The 22988-nt window shown below is 32.8% G+C and overlaps 1 protein-coding gene across 3 annotated transcripts in view; it reads right to left on the reverse strand.

Moving 5' to 3' along the window:
- The window catches only part of gem (transcription factor CP2 like gemini), a 126526-nt gene that overhangs the window by 12715 nt on the left and 90823 nt on the right, over positions 1–22988 (reverse strand). For all 3 annotated transcript variants that reach the window (XM_085942938.1, XM_085942940.1, XM_085942939.1), the window contains 11 exons: positions 22776–22875; positions 20616–20739; positions 19705–19840; positions 19257–19451; positions 18783–18894; positions 17094–17238; positions 15897–15998; positions 15579–15695; positions 14093–14293; positions 11425–11544; positions 10096–10160 (listed from right to left, as the gene is read on the reverse strand). In XM_085942938.1, the coding sequence (XP_085799064.1) occupies positions 10096–10160; positions 11425–11544; positions 14093–14293; positions 15579–15695; positions 15897–15998; positions 17094–17238; positions 18783–18894; positions 19257–19451; positions 19705–19840; positions 20616–20739; positions 22776–22875 (1417 nt within the window). The remainder of the gene's footprint in view (positions 1–10095; positions 10161–11424; positions 11545–14092; positions 14294–15578; positions 15696–15896; positions 15999–17093; positions 17239–18782; positions 18895–19256; positions 19452–19704; positions 19841–20615; positions 20740–22775; positions 22876–22988) is intronic.

The following is a 22988-nucleotide window of genomic DNA, read 5'->3' on the forward strand; positions in this document are numbered from 1 at the left end:
GTTTTTTTATTTTATAGTGTGAAATGTCAATTCTTGGTGGAAATGCATTGTATGTATTAATGAAATAAAAAAATATGAAATACTAATTTCACTTATTTTTAATATTAGTCAGGACCAGTTTCGTGTGCTTTAAAGATACATCATCAACTACTTGACACTGTCGAAACTGGTCCGGACTAATATTGAAATAAGCGGTATTGATTAGTCTGTATGTACTTCATTTTGTGTTTTATTTTATTCAAAATGAGTTGGGTCACCAGTTGCAAATCTCTGGTCCGGCAAATTTCGTTAACCGGTTTGATGAATTATAAAAATAGCCCCACATAACAATAAAATTAATATAGGTACTACCTATTATACGTAGGCAAAAAATTGTATATTTTTTAGAAAAGGAGGTCTCGTGACTTCGTTTAAAATATTGTTATTAATTTAGGCATAAATAGTATACAGGTTTTTAAATAAAAATCAGTCAATATTTTGTTTGTTTCTGGGAATTGAGTGCAATTTACAGACATATTATTATAATCTTTCCTTGAAAACAACAATTTACTATTCGATGCATTTCCTCGTTTTTTGAATATTGTCAATGGAAAATTATAATCAGGTTTCTATTTTGAACGCATTTGAATCATAGGTCTCCTATTAATTGTTGTCCTCCCAAAATATTCACAATAACAAAGCGATGCCAACTTTACTGTTTGATGCGTTTTCCTTGTTTTGGAACATTGTGGAAAATTTATTACAACACCGTATGGGAATCTGGTTTGAAACTCGTTCGAACCGCTGCTGCCTAAGCCTATGTATACGCATACGGCAACACTGAATATTTACGTTATGTAACGATGAGCGCGATTTTTGAATTTAGAATTAGTTTTATAATAAATGTCTACTCAGTATTATTGGACCATGACATTAAATTAATTGAATTTTAATTACAAGTCGACGCCAAAATATACTTTTTATTTTCCTGGTGCAATAAAATTATCTACTACGATTTTATTAAGTGCATTCGATTTTTAATAGCTGTGTAATTTATAATATCTGTGATAGAATAAATAAAGACACAATTGCCGTTGTGAAAAAATCATAAAAATATAAAATATCGAATCCAAATAAAGCAATACACAACATTTAAATGTCCAGTATTAAAACATAAATAAACAACATTATTTCTTTCTTACACTCGTGTTTCAATTTTAAAACACACTTTTGTACGAATAACGTTATTTTTTATAACACAATAAATTAATTTAATGTTGCCAATTTCCGAACATCTATGAACACGATAATAAAGAATACTATTCGAACACAATATATAAATTTGAAAAAGCCCACCCGCTTCGGCTAAAGTTCGAACGAAAACTGTCGATCGGAATACAAGAGCGGAGCGAGCCGAGTGGGAAAAACAATCTAAGTAAATGTAGCTAATGCAATTTTAAGGCTAGGCACGTCTGTGAGGCATGAGGCATGAGAACGAATGACCGGTTAAAACCGGACAACTCCGGAGCAAGCGCCAAATGCGATTACACCAACCACGGATCGGGTGAGGTGGTATTAAAAAGTATCAACGGGACATAAAGTTAAACAAAAATCACATTTGGACAACATATAATTGACAATGGCATATTATGATTATTGATTATGTATGATACGTGTTTTGGTCTTGAAGTCTTGGAAAGGACGTGTAATTCGTACCACACAATTTACCTAAGCTAAGCTCAAAATTATTACTGCGGGTATTGGGAAAGCCAGGTCGCACATTGAAAATCGCCTCGACTGGGGTAATGTCATAAATTTGTCTTCCGTGCGTACAAGCTGGGTGTATCGAGAAAGTTTAGTGACGTTACATGACTAGCTGAAACGAATTAAAATGCAGTTTCTGAACATGTGGCGATGCGACGTTTTGATATTATACATGCGCCTCATGTCGAGTGAAATCCGTTGCTTGAAACACCGGGTGTTTTTTTCAAAACTAAAATGTTACATTCGAGCTATGTGCGGTGCAAAGAACACAAAATTAATGGAAACTGGCTTACCCTACTGGGTGTGGTATAACGGGCTACACATCTCGAGTGTGGAATAATATGAAATAAACTTAAACACGTGTCGAAGAATATGCTATTTTCAATAGTTACGTGTGTTTCATAATATGCATCTACGTTAATGTAACGTGCTTTCAATCTTACAGGTCATAAACTACCCTGTTTCAAAAATTTGGTCCATGGCGATGACTTTTACATTTATAATTATTTATCTGTTCTGTGGTGCGGAGGTACATTAAGTTACATGTGTTTTATGAATACCAACAAAATCATATAGACATATTCGTCGCGGTGCAGTCGACACGAGTTTAGATGTGCGATCCGGCTTAGTCGATCATTTCAGTCTATAAGTATAGATATTTTCTACTACATGAAAGGCTTGATATTATCATTCGGCGGATGTATGGGGTTCTGATACGGCATAAGAAGGAGCGAGACTATTGACAAAGATCTAATGTACACCAAACAATGTGACGATAGTATGACATCGGTCGAAATTTAAATAAACGAATGATGGTTATTTCAAATATTTGGTCACCCTTTTTTGGTGTCTTGTAGTCTCCCTAACATATCCAGTTTAGGCGGAAACCACTTTTCAATTGTTATTTATGTGAGACATTGCAGTAATAGATTCCAAATATAGCATTTTAATCAAATCAGCCAATTCAAAGTGTGGTAGAGTTAAAAATCACAATGGAAATTACCTACGCAATTTAATTCCATTCCATTTATTATTTCAAAGTAGCATTCAAATTTATTAAGGCGACCACTTCACGATAACAACATTATTTGATGTGGCCAAATTACACAATTCGATGTAGGTATACATTTAAGGTTACATGTAAATTGTACATACAACATTTCACTGTGGCACGGTTCGCCGTGAGCTTTCTTATCGGAAAGAGATGGCCGTATACTATACGGTCTCCAATTTTATTAGATTCAATATGAACATTAATTCAATTTTCATAGCTGATTTTGGCAAAATTCATGAATTCAAGAATGAAAACCTCACCTAACAAATAATCCTGTACTTATATCGGTTATTTTCAAAATTTGTTTGCTGTTGGCTTTTTTTATTTAGAGATGCGTTTTATGTCAGTACTATACGACCCAAAGAGGTTGGCCGCTCTTTAATATACGCCCATATATTTACGATAGGTACATACAACATTTCACGGTTAAGTGTGCTACGGCGAACTGCATACGTACAAGTTTCGTACCAATAGGTAGGTATCACAACAAAGTATTGGCCTATGTAGTGATCTGGTGGTGCTTTGGGGAAAAAATACTCATATTTTCATATATTATAGGTACATGATATTTTCACATCTCTGGAGGAAACAGTTATGAAAATAGATATACACATACGGTTAAGACGAAATAATGGGTCCCAAAGAGAGAGAAAGTCCCCATATTTTGAAAGCATTATTCACACGTGCAAAATGTGCATTGCAAGAAGATCGGTTAAATTTAGAGAGCGGTCAAAAAATCTGTCAAATTATAATTTCTTTCAAAAGTTAGTGACCGCTCGAACTTTACAGAGATATCCTCCGAGTCGACCAAAAGTCAAAATTGTTGAATTAATTTTGTTGTTCGAAAATTTGTCACCGTAGGAAAAATCGTTGGGATTTTAAATTTGGGTTGATGAATTACCTTGGGGCGGGTCTGTTGAAATCAAGAGCCAAGAGTAGTTTTGATAAAATCCGAATCTATTTATAATGTTAATCTTATATTTTTTTTATATTGTAGCTAAACAGGACATGACCGAACTGGCATGTCATTAATATACTGCGGATCTCAGTGAGATGTTGTCAATATGACACGATGCGTATAAATACAAATCAATTGCAAATATTATTAAATGCCGCTTTCCATATAAATATTTGCTTTAGCTGTTCTGAGGGAAGGTCACATTTTATACTGTTTAGTATATTAATGTTGTGACCTAAATTCGTATGATGCATTTCACTTCGAAACGCGGCCTAATTTTATCATCGTACCAAACCAGGTCTCGAATTGAAAATATTTCCGAACCTGAACAATCGAGAATTTCCATAACCAAAACTCTTATTGAAAATCAAATAAGTGCGTCATTATTTTTACGTCAGTTTACTCAAATAATATTAGGTATATTCCATAGTGGTTACGTCGAAATCTCTGAAAAAACAATAATTACGTGAAAATTTGAAACGAAGTGTCAAAATTTTAATAATGACATTCAAATTATAGACTATAAGTATTATTCATTGGATAGATATGAACTATTCATATTATAGTACTTAATAGCGATAGTATGGTTGAATTTGTAACTATAACACAAATATTAATACTTAATACTTATTTTTTGAGTTAGCAGCATTGTTTGTAACTAAAATAGTGAAATAGAGGACCGTTTTCACGTTTCGACTTACTCACATATCATATTTGTGATCCTACATTTAAACATACACAATGATGGTAGGTATGTAAAACACAATATGTAGGTACATCGTATAAAAAAATCAAATCAATCTCTTTGTACTTGAAACTTTGTACAAATAAATATGCATGGAAAATGACTTGTAGCAAACTTAATCATTGGTAAACCCATTTTCGGCTTCACTTTCAAATATTTAAGTTACATCCAAGATTTTTTTTTTCGATTCACATCATATTTTTACCATTTTTTAAGCATTTATAACCATTACACACGACTGTGATGTTATTAAAGTATAGTGAAATACTGAAACTAATCGCCATTAATTACATATATTTTTTGCGATCATTTGAAAACGAGACTGGAATGAATTGTAAAAAAAATATCCTTAGAGTGAATGGCTTAAGTCGGTTACAATCTACAGTATCCACAGTTATCGCAAACATTTTGATCAAATAATAGGAATATGTAGTTAGAGTGAACGAGAATTTCGAGAAATTATAAGTAAAGTTGATTTTCGTTTCTCGACATTTCGAGATAGTGGGTATCCTACCACTGTATAATATATGTTTTATGTGTGAATTCGAAAGATTTTAAAACATCTGGAATTAGGGATTTATCGGTCCATTATTCCCCGAGACCTAAAAATGTGAATGTAATGCCGGGACCACACTGGAAACATGTCGCGCGACAACCTCGTTAAATTCTACGATAAGTATGATAATTATCGTAAAATTTCTTAAGCAATTATGATAATTATCGTAAAATTTAACGAGGTTGCCGCGCGACATGTTGCCAGTGTGGACCCGGCATAAGATTTAACATGGAATACTTGTTTATACCTTGTTTTTCAGATGAAATTTGAATTAATGAAAAAGGTCAAGTGACAGAGAGAGTAGTATAACATCAAATAAATTATCAAAAACAAATCGGTTAGCAATGAAAAAAAAATAATGAAATGCAATGACCATTTCAACCACTTAGCATAAAAGCATAATCGGTACAGCCCGAATTATATTTGAACGAACTGGTTACAGTCAGTTGGTTCATTTCGCCTCATGTGACTTCTCATTATTTGTGAGAGAAAATAACAATTTCGAATACGGCAACACTTTTCAGAATAAACTGGAATACTTACTCATAATAATTTGTGTTTGCAGCTTTTACCAGATAAATCTCAACAAAACACATGAGAATGAGATCTTGAGAATTAATCGTGGTTTAGAATCTTGTTTAATGGATTTTCAAAGCCTTTTAGTTTAGCACCCAGGGACATTCGAAAATTGAAATAATATCAGTAATTTTAATTGAATATGCCAACAATCATAGATTCGCATGCTTTGGTTGCATTACACACAATTAAAATACGTCACATTGCTTTTCCTTTATGGCGCAAGGAGTCTGAATTGGAAATGACTTCACATCCCCTTATCTGTCTAAAGGAAATGAGGGTAGATGTGTCTAGTTTGATTGCAAATTTTGAGAAACTACAATTTCATCACAGGGTTATTTATTTTACTAGTTCCTGATAGTTTAGGGCACTGTGATATTTTTTTTTTATATTAAGAGGGCTGCGAAATGAAAATGTTTGAAAACACTAATTTGCAGTTATTAATTAGAAATGTCGATTCTAAGTTATTTGATAAAAATAAAATGGAAAAAGTACAATAATAATTAAGTTGATATTTAAATACTGTGTTATGAAATACTATTAGATATAATATGATAACTGAGCAAATTTCCACAGTAATTAATATGTTATATTGGAAGGCTTAGGCGTCGGCCTATAATGTCGTAGGTCCCAGGTACGAATCCTGGGTCTGACAAATACACATATTGTTTTTCAATATGTGTTTGAGTCAGAGTATGGACAGTATCAATCTGTTAATACAAACCTCCACTTCGTGGAGGGCCATATGCTCTTATTAGAATCGGACATGGTCGGAAAAAAAAGAAAGTATAGGTACCTTTTAGATTAAGTATCGATTATACATTAGATTTATTGTGTAATTTTAAGAACTAACTATGTTCCCACAATTTTGGAGGAAGTAATAATATGAATTGTGATGTAAGCATCTTGGGGTCAATAATTATAATGCTTTTGTGTAACATTTGTTGATTACGGGATTCTCCCCTAATCCTTGTCCGTGTGAATACATCGCAAGTACAACAAATGTCTATTCAGTATCCAACATATATTGAGCATCTAGCCAATATAACGAAACTCTCATTTCAAACGTCATACTGTTAAGTTACTAATTTTGGACTAATTATAACAGCCTGGTCAAACCGTGCTATAACAACTATATTTGGAAAAAACACATTATTACTGGGGGTTGTTTGTCGGAAGTCGGATGTCTGTTCAACACTTATTTAGAATGAGTTTACGTAAAACAAAGTGATATACTATTAGCTGGTGGACTTAAACTTGATTCCACCGTGTTACTAGTGTGCCACGATAACCCCTGCGGTAAAGATTTCAAGTATTGGCCTTAATAATAAAGCTTGCAGCACTGAAAAAATGAAAAATTAACAATCACGATTTACATATAATATGTTTAGTGTAGATCCCACATAAAACATAAAACATTTTTAACATAGTACTTACTTTCCCAGTATAGAATAATATAATACAATGTTGAATGATTATTTCGCAATGTAAATAAATTACTGAGCATGTTGGGTATCTAAAAATAAATCAACTCTTAAATTGCCTGTCGCTTTTCATTAAAATCTCTGCTTGCTAAACAGTTTGCTGTTGGCAGCGCCTAATTGAAATGAAATAATAATGAAAATGACCGTTAGATGGCAGTGGCAGTAACTCATTGAAATAATGACCCAAGGCAGCCCCTTAATGAAAATCCATTTATTCAAATTAGCGGCAAGTGACTGGCACAGTGGGATGAGGCAATCTTAACACTGTTCATTTAAAATTATTTAAACAGTCATTAATTCATATCAACACAACGGACAAGTCTAACGCAAAAAGGTAATATCTAATAAAATGATTAACATAGGCAATTATTGACATTTAAAAAATATCACCAAATATTTTTAATCTAGTTTGCCGATTTTTTATTGTTACATAAACTCTTTTCATTCTTATAATTCTCTTTTCTTATAACGTATTATAGGTAACTTATCAGCCTATAATGTTGTGGGTCTTAGGTCTAGCAAATCACATGTTGTTTTTTAATGTATACTTGGACCCAGAGTAAGGACCTAATAGGTTAAACAAGTGGTTAACATCCATTTCTCGTAGAGACGAAAAATTGTCAATATAAATTCCACTGTGCGGATGCCCATATGATCTTCATAGGAACGAACATTGTAAAAAAATGAATTCTTTCTATATCTTCAATGAAAACAGATAGTGCTGTTGGAGTAAACCAGGATTCATCCAGGTTTATCATGCTCCAGAATATGATATATTGTAATTATAATATATTGTTTGTAAAAAGAAATATGTAGGTGAACCCCATGCCCGAAATATCTGTGAGAATGATTGTGGCACAGTAACTCACATAGATCATCAGATGCATGACGACCCAGGGTGAGCCCTGGCTTCCTCCAACAACTCTCTCTACCTGTCCCTATACTTAGTGGATACTTTTCAGTTTGGCACTGACGTATACAGCTGTCATGGTGGCAAATTTTTGGCCTGTCTTCTTCTGTGTCATATTGGATTGCTCGATATTATGTTGTTTGCCAGTTTATGGTCATATGACTTAGCCAGGGAAATCTCCCAATTGTGATTGATTGAACTGTGCTGCATTCTTTGTACCGAGTGAAGATCTCAGCATTGTATTTTCTCCTCCAATTGATGTCCTCTAATCGACTTATAAACATGCCAAGGAATTTTTCTTTCAAAAATGTTTTGTTCTTGTACATTTCGCAGAGTAGGTAAGTGTCCAGTTTTCGAAAGCATAAATGAGCACAGGCTTTACGAGTGTCTTAAAAACGCACTTCAAGTTTGGCGAGATAATAGGCCGGATTTAAAGTTTCTTAATACACCGAAGTAGTATTTGTTTGCTGAAATAATTATCTTGTTAATCTCCTCTGTGATGTTCGTTATGTTAATTCACGGCAAAGACAACGTTAGCTGAAACTCTCAACTGCATCAAACTACGTACCATGTTATATATTTATAGTTTAATATATTAGAGTTCTTGGCGTTTCTATGTATGAAGTAAACTGAGACACTATAAAATTGAACATACATACCTATTATAGTGGAACAACTTAACTGTGAAATTGCGTAGATTGCGATTTCTTCTACTGCGCACGAATTACATAGGGTAAATTAAATTTAATTAGAGTTATTATTTTCAACTGCTCTTACATGAAGCCTACTGCATCGTTTTCTCTCGATCGGCGTTGCTCTATCGAACTATCGCTTAGAGCTATCGAACTTTGCGCTTATGTGGTATGTTGACAGAAACCTATTAGAAAAAATCTTGAAATATGGAGCCGGACTTTTTTTCTAGATTATTTGTAATAAATAGATTTATGTTTCCGAATTATGTTAAATAAAAAATGTAAAAAAATCTTAAATCTTGTCAATTATTCATGAATAAAAAAATAGTTTATTAAACCGAACATAATATTTATTTCTGATATTGTTAGGTATAACTTCAATTTTGCATTGAACACTGTTGATTTCATAAATTAAGCAAAAATCTCTTTAGTGAATGAAATAAAATATTTTTGTATTATTCCAAATTAATAGAAAACCATAAAACATGTTAATTTTTACTGATTTGAATCTATTTCATAATTCGTAATTTTATTTTTTGGTCACTTAAATTTCGAATAAACCTGGTGTTGCTTATGTGTGTCTAGCAAAACAGTGTCACCGTTGCTCAAGACCATTCATAAATCTAAGCCGGCTCGCACATCACAACTCGCCTCGTATGCCTGACAGCCATAAATCAAAACTTCCGAGACCGGCTGGCCAGTGTTGCATGACACAACCTCGCACATCTATCTAGCGACAGTCGCGCGTAGCCTTCGAAACGTATTGATATTTCAATGGGGTGATCGGCGAGCCGGTATAGGAATGACCAATTCGTAGGCGTTTCTTTGTGACTTCGACTCTCCGACTTGGAGCCTGAGAAGGATGCAACATGTCGAATGCAAAAGCCAGATGTTTTTTTCAAACGAAACAGTTGCATTTGATCAATCTGCGAAGCTCCATTTGGCAACGCGTGTTATGTTGTTTCGTTAAATAACGGTGACGTCACATCGACGTATTCGACACGTTTTTTGGCAAGACGAGTTCCAATGTGCGAGCCGACTAACCAGTTCTTTCAACATAATGATTTAATAGAAAATAAGACCAGATATTTACAATAGGGACAAAAATATAATATTGAGGGCTAGGGATCAGAATGACGTATCATCAAATTTTGTTATGAATTCAATCTTAGTTCTGCAAACGTACTAATTTATATTAAAGTGTATGATTTGATCTATAGTAAAATAAGATTCCTTATTGAAATAAATAGTAATTAGATAAGACGCAGGATAAACAATACACGATTTATACTGAAATTGGCCTCTAAAATAAAGTGAGGAGTGATCCTTAATCCTTGGTATTATAAAGGTTAAATGTTACAACTATTTTGATCCTACCTGTGTTCCGGAGAATATGGCTGGGTGAGTCCACTCATGGGAAGAAAGACTGCATCACTCGGCAACTGGAGGAAAGGGCTATAGTTAAAACAAGAATAGCTACCTACTGTATATAAGGCTTTCTCCAAATATTGCATCATAACAATCAGAGGTCATCTTTGAGACCTGAGATTAGAAAATAACAAAAAACATGCCATTTAGAATAGTGTCATCTAAGTTATTTATGAAAATCATTAACAACAGTGGAACCATGTGAACTTAAGAGCACTTGAAACACATTCACTTGTATAACATATTACAGTAAATCCCCCCTAAAAACGAGCACCCAAAATTCCTGCTGTTTGTTAATTTTTAGCCGAGGAAAATTATTTTCATACAGCATTGTATAATTCATTGTTATCAGAAATTGTTTATGGGTCAGTGAATCATATTATTTATAATCAATAAATACATCCGATTGTGTGATTGTGTCCGATTTTATGTATTCTTTGTATGATTTAATATGATTGGGTACAAATCTTAATTCAAATTAATTTAGAAATTTTAGTTCCCTTAATTTCTAATTAGTGAAGTATCACTGTGTTAAATGATAAACATGATTGAAATTGATGTTTGATCGGCAATCTATTATACATATTCTAATAGCTTTTATTTTACAACAGTATTATATTAATTAGGTTATTAAATTTCGCATAATATAAGATTTTCACTTGTCACACCATTACTAACCGTTTATCTGCCATAAACAGCAAGCTATACCTGGTTCGTTAGTGCAGGTAAATTCGCGGTTTGCCTGGTACCACCATAGTAATACCTAGCGAGTTAGAAAGGGTTTTAAGACTAGACTTGCCTAGAATGCCGTAGTGGAATGAAAGTTAGTTAAGCTATGCAAATGTCATTTTTAACCTGTGGAGGAGCACACAGGGTTAATTTGTATATTGTTTATGGTAGCTATCACGCAGTGGATACATTTCACCTTTCGTCACGATATTATGTTGTCCTCCCGCTTTCACTTTATCTGAACAAACCATAAAACCATATTTTGATCCCAGTGTATTTAATGGTGTGACAAACCAAAATAAATATTGACGAAACAAACGAAACAAACAAGAATTAAATTTGTACTGCTACTTTGTGTATATTATAAAGGATACATGACATAAATGTGTGTATATCTTTTATTAACCAAATTTATTAATAGGCCAAATATCTGGTTATGGCCAGTTCTTTCTTCAACAAGTTATATCTTTTGTTGGCGACTAGTCAAAAACGTGATCTTTTATTAGATTTGTTTTTTAATGTGAAAAAAAGCAATATTATAACACTTACATCGGTAAAGACAGTGCATTCGTAGCTAGGTTGATATTTGTACCGCTCACTTTGAGGCCTGCGAAATATTTTCTCCCTGTCTTGCTTGTGTTTACGATCGGCGCCTTTTAATTTGAACACCTATGGAAAGAAAATAAAGAGAATACTTATTATAGAACAGCAATTAATTGTTGTACAACCTGGTTTGAACAGTTTTTAAGTTAATTTAATTATGAGAGAGTCATTTGAGGTCTATGGACTCCGAAATGACATTTTCGAAAATACCTTATCTGATTTATCCTACTTATTTACATTCTTTCAAATTTAACATAAAATAAATTTAAAATCATATTAACGGGCATAGTACATAGTACTGAAGATCAATTACTTAGATATAACTAAAAAAGATTTCAAGTGATATAGATTTTTATGTATTAGAAAAATCAATGTTTCTTTACATTAAAAATAAAATACTGAATTATTCAAAAAACTTTATGTGAACTTCAAAAAAACACATTTTAATAAATTTTCTTTTTACCATGTCCGATCCTAATAAGATCATATAGGTCTCCATAGAGCAGGGACGGCTCTTGTATAGGAGCAAAGGTGCACTGATCTCCCAAATTATTACGTAACTATGTAATAATAAGTACGTATTCAAATACCTACATATTGTATGAATTAATTATTGTAAAATATCTTTAATTTGTCGCCCGTCTGCACGCATAAAATGCGCGTAATTTCTGGCGGCCTGCATGTATGCGTAGGTACGTCCTTCGTAGTATTAATTGTGCAGGAGAGAAATCGAACCGCCTGGCGATGATTTTTTTTTCACGCTGCCGATAATGTGGGCTCAGTTGTGATCTTTTTTTATTTCCGAACGTGCAATATTTACCTCACTTGGGACACTGTGCCTCCCAATCTGAGCTTACGAGCGCAGACGACATTTCACGACAATGCTGTGTTTGACTGGCGCGAATAATAACAACTCACAAACGCTTTTGAAGTCGGTACAAGATTCCCGCGTAATATTTCAAATTATTATATTATTATTTCGTACGTTATGAGGTAAATGCTACGTTGTTTGCCATATAATATTGAATCGATCAAAATATCGATTAGAGTGATATTGTGTTCATTAAGTTAGGTGTAGCAATCTCAACATACAAATACCAATTTTATAATTATTGTACCTTTAAAAATTAAATAATTTTATTATGCCTAGAGCAAAGTAAACTTGTAAGTAAGTAATTGATAAACTATTAATAACCTTTACATAATATAATATACATACTACAATTTTTTACGTACCTACTTATACTACTCTAAGAGAAGTAGTTATTTAACAAAAGCGTTACATTGTAACAATTTCTACAATATTAGGTATTTCAATAGTGTATGTGGAGTATGAGCGTTATTTTGAACGTAAAAGAGGATAAAATATTTTTTAAGAAGATGAACAAAGCAATTTTCCAATGTCAATTATTGAAGAAAAGAAATATAAATTATTCTATCAAATACAATATTCGTGTTACCGAAGTATTTTTCATTTTTAATACGTATTTCAAATCAGTCCCATTTGGAGTGCAATTATGGAGTTGAGGTGTACAAAGTATTAGCAATTTTTTAACAGATAGTAACTATATCCCGTTGAAAAATCACCGATCCATAGTATTTATCAAAATGATACAGCGCGTAGGTATATGCGGAGAATGTGGGATGCAAATAACCGAAAGGGGAGTATAAGATATGCCCGAATTGCGTCAGTATGTGAACTTCAACCGACCATAACCCGCGTACTACCTATCGGAGCTACACAAATGAGGAGTTTACGGCTTTGCACCAATGACATATTGTCTAAAATACTTGCATCAGTTATAATTTATGGAAGTTGTCTATGAAGAGTGTCAAACGTGGAAACTACGTTGGCACATATGAAATGTATTACAATAAAATCGAAAAGAGTTTGTATGCCTTTTGCATCATACCTATCATATCCAGAAGCTTGGACTTTATAACTTTGACAATAAATAAATGCTGTCGGTGAATGTGAGCGTCGTTTCGTTTCTCAACCCCCCCCCCCCCAAGATGTATTATATATTTAAGCATAAGCCTACCTCCACTCTGAAGGCTATTGCCGATTTTTTTCAATACCACAAAAAGGAAAATGCATGTCTTTGCATGCACTCCCTAATTTTATGATCACCGGCCGCCACTGCCATAGAGTGAAGGTTGGTATTAACAGATTTTTGTTTTTACGAGAAATGGATGTTAGCCCACTTGCTCAACCTATTATGCAGGTCCATACTCTGACTCATACACGAATTGAAAAAAATATATTGTGTACTTGCCAGACCCAGGATTCGAATCTGGGACCCACAACGTTATATCCGTGCGGCCATCGTGGGCGTCTAAATATATCCGTATTAAATTAATTAATTAAAACACTTTATATTGTAAATTACTACAATTAATAACAAAAAAATATTAAAATTCATCCTTCGTATATTGATTTTAGATGGCGATAGTAAATATTATACACAAGCAAGGCACTGGTCCTTAAAATGGAGTAAGCTAATCATAAAACAAAATTACAATCAATAATTTGTTTGTATTTAAAACTGATCTGTTGCCCTTAATAAAATCTTTCATTATTTAGATAAAGCTATAATTTGAATGTCATTCTTACCTTGATTTGACAAGCTGCAGCATGTAATCTCTTGTCTTGGGCGGTCCCACATCCTGAGGAAACTTGTGGCTCCGTTTTCGTCAGTCCAGATGTCCCAGGAGGACCCTCAGCCGGGAGGAATGTTTCTACTTGAATCCGGAAAGGAACGCCTTTCTCACCGCCATGTTTTTTCGCTGTGAACTCCGTTGAGATGCAGTTCACCTTGAGAATAACAAGTTTATTAGGACGACAACAGACACAAATATTATTATTGAGAATAGAAAAAGTGGTGTGTATTTCAATGATGAATTTCAAACAAATGATGAACACAGTTCACAATTGAAATAGTGAAATAATATAAATATTTGGGGATAAGGGTCAATGAGGAATGGGATCGGACCCAAAAATTAAAACAAGAATTGAGACAGCATTTATGACAATGAAATGCCTCCTTCAGGTAAATTAAAAAACAAAAAAAATTGGTGTGTGTACTTATGTACGCGCGTTAGAAGTTATACTTCTTTGGCGTAACAAAACAAAAACAAAACTTGTGATAACTTAGATTCTTCGACTAGCTCTTAATTATCTTGTTAAATTACACACTCAAGAAAAGGGACCGCTTATTGGAACGCTGTTGGTTTATTTCTTTACTTATATTACTAAATTATATAATTATTTATCGTTGTTTTTATTTTTAAAGTAATAACTGCCACTATGACATTTAATAGTTTGTTTACGTAAGGAATTGCAAATGGCCAACAATAATAAATTCGCTGCCAAGGCAACGGAACAATTCTAAACTATAATATTATACTGTATAATCGTCACGATTGGAGTATCATACTGTGGCGTAATGGTAGTGCGTTTGGCTGATAACCGAACAATTGGTGGTTCGAATCCAATTGAGTGCGTTTATTTTTCTGTGAAAAAATAAATTATGTGTTACATGTCACACGACAAAAATACACTCTGATCTGATTTTCCAAATGCGCCTAAAGTATAACTTCAAAAAAATAATATGGTACTACGGTGATAAGTATCACGAAGAGTTGAAGCCTTCGAGATATAGCTTTATAGATGTGTTCTCAAAGTCCCTTCGACTGACATGGTGACTACATATTGCGTCTCCAAAGGAATGGGAAAAAACTGAGAAGGTTTGAGCGGAATCAAAACTAGACAACTATATAATACCATGGCCACATTATGTGAGGAAAGCATTCCCCAGGTCATTATCAAATAAAAACCAATAGTATACGTGGCAGAGGAAGACGCCTACATAACATTGGATTGAGTGATACTTCAGTGAACTGTTCCAGGTAGCAGACGATGCTAATGGTGGCCTACCTCCGATAAAAGATGAAGCGTATCATAGCTGGATGGAAAAAAAGATAGGCTTTACTCAGGAACCCATTACCACAAGTCCTTAGCATGAATTGAAGTCAAGTTCAATGCACATTATTATATTAAGAAAAGAATGAATCAGTAAAAAATATATATATTCACTCACTTTTATATATACACCAGCTTCTTTGACTGGATCCCAGTAAAGTTCTACGGTGTTAAACAAAGGCTGCTCTGTTGGTTGACACACGTGAATCAATCCATACGATAATGGAACATCAACCTAAAAAAACAAACAGAAGATTAACATTTTAAACACTAATAAACATAAGCATACAGGAAAATATGGTTAGCAATTAAAATCTATATTGAATAAGAACTGCATACAATTGAAAAAAAAACAGATATAAGTTAAAAAAGCAGATTAATCATATGACAAAAACTTTTAAAATATCATTTAAAATGTAATTAGATAATTATTAACCTCGACTATGCGTTCCCCGGGTCGTTCACTTTGCCACAGAGCCATCTGCTCACGTTCAGCAAACTGCAGGCGACGCTCGTGGAAACATATTCTGATAATACTCTGGAATAAAATAAAATTATCAATTAGAAATTTATATAAGCAATTGAATTTTAAAATGCTTGATTTTGAGTTACACTTAAAATAAATCATTAAACACTTGATTCAGATATAAAATACAGATGATACAATTTTGCAGAAACTGTGCACAAAAGAATGACATGTGTCAATATAATTGATGCTTAGAAGACATATTATTATGTATGTTGATATCTGGGTGTGGAAGAAAAATCTAATATCACTACTTTTTAGGTAACCCATAAGAAGATTGAGTTTGACAGAGAACTTTCTATGTGGATTTATATTGTTGAATCTATTATGGTTAATTCTACATATTTAACCCATTTTTAATTTGTCAGACTTGCCCCCCTTTTCCTTTCGCACATAGTCTCTACAATCAATGAAACACTTGAAAATCAATATTATAAATACAAAATTATATACTGGATGTAAGAATCTAATTTTCAATGACGATTATCATTTTAATCTTTTAAGTTGGCTCCTATGATCCAAAGTCAATCTTGACTGGTTCCCAAAGAGGTTTCTAAACATTTTGTTTTTCCGAGGAATGGTTGTAAGGCACTCATTCAAACTATTTGGTTGATGCTTTGGACATTGAAAAAATACATCACGTGAATTTTACATATGAGAGATTCTAATTCACGACCCATGGTTTCAAATATGGACAATCTACCACTGGTCTATTGTGAGTGTTAAGATAATAATTGAAGCTGTTAGTTTCAAAGTTAGTATCCTTCATTATTAGTTTTTTTGATATTTTTCTTGATTCTGCTTCTGGAAGTACTCATAAGTAATCATGATATGACGTATAATAAAATACATAAAATATCAAATCCAGTTTCATTTGTCACTTAAATAGGTTATATTCATCAGACAGCATTTTATTTCACTATTTGCTTTTTGTAACCGTTAACTAATTAATATGTTTGCAAAATGAAAACATTCTTTTTGCAGTCGTGAATGTGCATCACATTTTTTTATGATTATCTGAAATATGAATATGGAGGTTACTTAGTTTGAAATTAACAGTCTCAATACAAATCCATAAAAGGTAATCAATACAAACAACTTTAATACCTTCAGAATCTTTCCACGGTAATGGCTCAGATCACCGAGTTTCTTCAATTTGATTTCATACGACTGGCATTGGTTGAGATAGGTGAGGGTGTCTTCCGTGGACTTGGTCGCGATGGATGTTGCAGCTGCCAACACATATTGGAATCTGGAGAATAAAAATGAGAAAGATATTTATAACTGTCATAAGACATCCACTATTGTACACTTAATTATCTATTTAAGTCATTTAGTGTTAACACCGCGACTGGCGCGGTTTGGAGCAGTTGGCCATTCGATATAATTAACGTGTTATTTAAATTTGTTGTTGAATGAACGATTACTTTCATTATACATGAGTGCACAGTACAGATCAGAATGACAAAGAACTGAAGAGGTCGATGCTCACAAAAGTTTATTTTGAAAACACAGTAATATGTTAATCATCTATTATTATAAGTATGACCTTACAACCTAGGCAATCACTTTAACAGATGTAGAGTGATTCTTATAGTGAAAATGCGATTAAGTGAGATATTCTGATGCGTTCTTTCTCACATCTAATTGATCTTGTGTAGTTGTTTATATCCAAAGAAATCACGGTACATGTATGTCCTAAGAATTAGGTAAGTTTCAAAATCTTCTAAAATTGCTGAAGCAATAATATTTAAAAATACATATTTATGCGTGAAACAGGATTAAAATTTTATGGAACAACAGTGAAACCTCGATTTTACGTTTTTGAAGGAACTGACAAAAAATTGAGGAAATGAAAATGTAAATATATACTGACAAATTAAAAAAATATTTTTTTTTCATTATACAATCATTCAAATTGTTTTGGTTTCATATAGTACATAATCAATGCTAGTAATGTACCTCATAGCATCTTCTTTTGATGTGTTCAATACAAAATATAAAAATGACAATTTTAAATATTAATACTATCGACTAAAGGTACTTGATGGAATTTGAATTTAAATTCTAATGGATTTAAGTTTTGACTCAAATGGAATATTACAAAACTTAAATCTATTAGAATTTAGACGATTTTAAAATAGTTGTCAAGTAACAGATAACTGAGTGCGTGATGTCATTATTTTCGCGCGTAGTCATTGAGCGCGCTTTGAGCTAAATTGATGAATGAAAAAAAATATGTATGCCCACCCTGACTACAGTAAAAAAAAAAAAAAGATTGACTACCAACTACATTGTATAAACTCGGCCTCGTACATGCAGCCGTGATTATAAAAAAGGAATACGCATATGTGTCAGCAACCTAATCGACAAAAAGGAATGCGCTTGTGCATCTGCAACTTTAAATTTCAATGATTGCAGTGCACTTATATATGTGCATACATACATAATTGAATGTTTAAAATATATTCAACTTTCAATTTTTAATGGATTTTGAATATGTATTTTAAACGTAAATTGCGGGAAATCAAAATGTAAAACTGGAAATTAAATGTACTAAAATGTACTTTTGACTGCAGAAATTACACGCAAATAGTGGGAAACATGAATTCTGGGAACATAAATTCAAGGTTCCAATAAGTAATACTAAGCATTTTCGATGAACTGTTTTTGGATGTTTTGGCCTGACTTTTCGTTAAATATTTAATACCTCAAATATTCTGTTTACTACACGTGTAAGTGTTCTATAGGGTGGATTTTGAATGAAAATATTTTTAAAGTAATATTTTTTTTTACCGATTGTCCTGGGAATTTGTAATTTCAACTGTTGTTTGAATGTTTGGCTTCACGTTGCAGTTAGTATTCGAGTAGCCCTCAATCGAACCGTGTGGAGACAACATCATCAGGCCTGAAACCAAAATAACGATATACATAATACGGCCATTGTAAAAAATGTATTTAAAAAGACAATTTATAAATTGAAACGTTTCAATAATTAAAATTAAAAATTAAAAAAAAGTTTTTTCCATTTAAATATGTTTTCAACGGGAAGATCATTGCAACTTCTGATTGGCAATTTAAAAATTCTGGACTGCAGCTTGGTGTTCAATTATTGATTTTTAAATCTGAAATTCCATTCGGTCCTATTGTTACTAGAACGAATTAATGATAATATAATATGATCATTATTTCTATGAAGGATAATCACACTTTTATTGCTGGATAGCTCAATTTAACTTCAAAAGAGAACAGAGAAAAAAAAATTCTTACCGTTGGCAACTTCCATAATATTGTTAGCAGTCGTATTACTGCCACCCATATTAGCGCCATCCTGCAGTTGATTTTGGAAAGAAACTCCAGTTTGGGTATTGTTGCTAAGGTTTTGATTCTGTTGCGAGTTCAATCCGCTTTGCAGACACATCTGTGCGTTGGAGTTTTGCTGCTGTTGACTGCTGTGATTCAGACCTGTGAGTGAACAACATTTGTCAAGAACCAAAATAAAAAGGTGTTATAGATTAATCTCACATCCTTATTGCATTGAGAGTATAGCGTATTTTTCAACCACACACAATATAAACTATGTGTATTATTATCTATTAAAGAAAGAGATTTCCCTGCAGCGCTGCTTGGCTATCCCAATAAAAGAGAATTCTGATTCTGCACAAAACTAAGTCATATTAAATCAAAATTAAATAAAAAATTTATAAAGTGTCCATACCTTGTTGTTGATGTTGTTGTGTATTTCCGTTAGTATTGGTAATCTGGACCATGTTATTATTGGTATTTGTGTTCTGATCGGGACTGCAGTTTGCCGCATTGACATTGTTTGTGCTCATGCCCATTGTACCAGGTAGCTGAAATCATAGAATATATATCAAGAATTAAATAAATTCCCAAGGGAACCCAACACTAAATTGAGCAACCTAACCTAACCTAACCTAACACGATTTTGTAACAATTTTGCAATTTTGCCTCTCCGGCATTTCTCAAAGACGCATTACATATTTATCGGTGTATGGCGATAAATATTTTAAATATTACCATTACCAACAAATCTATATGTCGACAGTAAGGAATTTACCTCCTGTAAATCCTGTAATCCTGAACAAAAATTCAGTGTAAAAACTGCAAGCTAAATACAAACTTTAGATCTTGGAAGAGAAAAGGATGGGTTATTATGGTAAAAAGAGAATGCGCATTGAGGATTCAAGCTTAATACACACTTTGTATCCACTGAAACACATTAACAGACAACAATTTTAGTTACATCGAAACTAGATAAAACTCAAACTGTTTAAATATTAATTTGTTACTGCTATCAAATCGCACTGTGAGTGTAAAACCAAGGCATCTGCAAAAGACATATTTTGGATATGTTAGGGTTTGAAGTCTTCGTTTTGTTAGGAGAAAATATAGAGTTTCTAAAAAAAAACCATAATATTTGGTTTCTATCTACATTATATTGCATGTTCTTTCAGTTACTTTACTTTTACATTATCAAGTTTACGACTTTTGCAGTTGTTTTGCATTTAATCTCGAAATTGAAAAAATTGCAAATGCCTTGGTTTTACACTCACGGTGCGAAATGTTCACTAATGCAACTAATAAATTGGAGAGGTGTGTATTTACCATATTGTGGTGTCTGGACATCCATGCTGTTGATCCTCTGGGGGGTGTGGTAGGGTCTCGAGTACCTCCACCTGTTGGAGACGGAGCCTCCTGTTTAAACACCGGTAAAGACAAGAGGGCATCGCTAGAATGAAAAAGGTAATACATATTACAGTTGAAGTTAATAATAAGTTGAATTGACAACTCGTTTTTGGAGATAATAATTATTCATAATAACACTATGGACATCCAGACAGTGGTGTAGTGTCTAATAAAAAAGTATCTGCCGTACCCCAAAGCGTCCGTGATGATTGAGCAGTAACATGTCAACTTCTAAAGTCATGGGTCTAGCAAAATCAGATGTTGTTTTATATAACACATGTCTGGTAGCCAGAGCACGGGCCTAATAGATTGAGCAAGTGGCTATCATTCATTTCTAGTAATAAAAAAACAATATTCTGTTAAGAAATCTCTTCATGAGGCGGCCAAGATCCACATAGAATTATAGTTAATTTAAAAACACGTACACACCCTTTTTGTAGAATATTTTAAAAATATTTAGATATCCCATCCATCTTGAAAAACAAGTCATGTGTGATCCGCCCTACTACACCATTGCCAATTTTTCTTGACAGATCTAGCATTTTTTAATAAACATCTAGTTTGTGAATTCTGCATCTGGCATATGGGGTTAAATATAGCGTTTTTCGACTTCGCAAATAGCTTAAAACTTCTCATAAGAAAGCTACAATATTACAACAGATAATTGCCTTTTGTACCATATCTGATAAATAAAATAAATGTTACATACAATATTTCAGTAATAACTAGGGATTCCAATCCCGGGATCCCGAGCTATTTTCGATACCTATGAATCCCGGGATTGATAAACATAATCCCGGGATTTCAGGATTGATTTTTTTTATCAATTTTTATGGAACATAAAATAAAAACAGAAAAAATACTTTTAATAAAAAATAACTAGGTACATTAAAAATAAACTGAGTTTGAATGAAGTTTGATTTATACCCATGTGTAAATTGCCGATTCATTTTATTTTTTCACATAAATTATTAAAAATGAGAAAGATTGGCAAAAAACAATGCTTCACACTTTTAACGAAGTAATTCCACCATGATCTCATACGTTTTACGGCAGTTTCATATTTGGCTGACTAATTAGATTTATGAAGCGGAAAGGCCATAAGTACACCATGATTATTTGCTTTACTATTTTAAATCTCGCTAATCCATTCATTAAGTCTTTACAATCAGAAACAGCAATCTCGTATTAAATTCACATTATTATTTATATATAATATATATGTATTTAATATTATTTACTCCATTAAACTTATGTATTTCCAAGATTGAACGTAGATATACAATATTAACAATAAATGTCTTAAATATTATAAATTATACTAGATTTATTTTTGACCGATTTTATCAATGTTATGTGTAAATATAAAAAAATTATATTAACAATGGAAAAAATGCCAATCCCGGGACTGGTCCCGGGATCCCGGGATTGCCAAATTGTAATCCCGAAATCCCGGGATCAGAATTTTGGCTCGGGATTGGATTCCCTAGTAATAACTAAATTTTGAACATGCAACGGTTTTTAACTGTGTGATGTATTTATTGGTTGTAAAACAATCAATACATTCTTGTTCGCGTAAGTTATGACTTCTTTTTTTCAAATATTATTTTCTAGCCATTTTTTTATCTTGTGAAAATCTAGCATGTTTCTGTGAATGACAGTTGGCAACACAACCCGTGGGTATTACTAATTAATTAATATAAGCATGTATCTCTAGAAGGTAGTGAAGCAATGCAAAATTAATGTTGATTGCCTATGGTTGAACACAATATATTTTCTCATGACAAAGAAGGCTGGATGAGTAAACTGTTGGCCAAATGAGAGATCATGCAACATTCAATTAATGGTAAGCAATTTAAGTTCTCACATTTCAAGTTAATTGTATACTTACATGATTATAAATAGAAAATCTGTACCATTATTAGTTCTAAGGATGTATTTGTCAGAAATATGGTATGCTGGTTTGCTAGGATAAAAAGCAGTGACAGTTGTTGGGGAACCTGGAACCATGTTGGTCATAATATGCTCCATTTAATGATGCAGATTTTTAATGAGAAAAATAGAGATAGAAAAGGTTACCTCATATTGTAGGATCCACTGGATAGTTCTCCAGTTAGATCTATGTCCAAATCTTCCACAGGCCACGTTGACGACATCCTGTTCGAGCCTAACATGTCGCCTGTAATTAAAAAAATATAAATTGCTCAATTAAAGTTTTTCAAATTTTCTTATAACATTTCTTGAATTAATAAGTCAGTATATTATAATCAGTGATTATAACAAACAGATACA

Source organism: Rhyacophila brunnea, unplaced genomic scaffold, assembly GCF_057557595.1.
Source record: "Rhyacophila brunnea isolate RB1 unplaced genomic scaffold, BYU_Rbru_1.0 scaffold_15, whole genome shotgun sequence".
Lineage (NCBI taxonomy): Eukaryota > Metazoa > Arthropoda > Insecta > Trichoptera > Rhyacophilidae > Rhyacophila > Rhyacophila brunnea.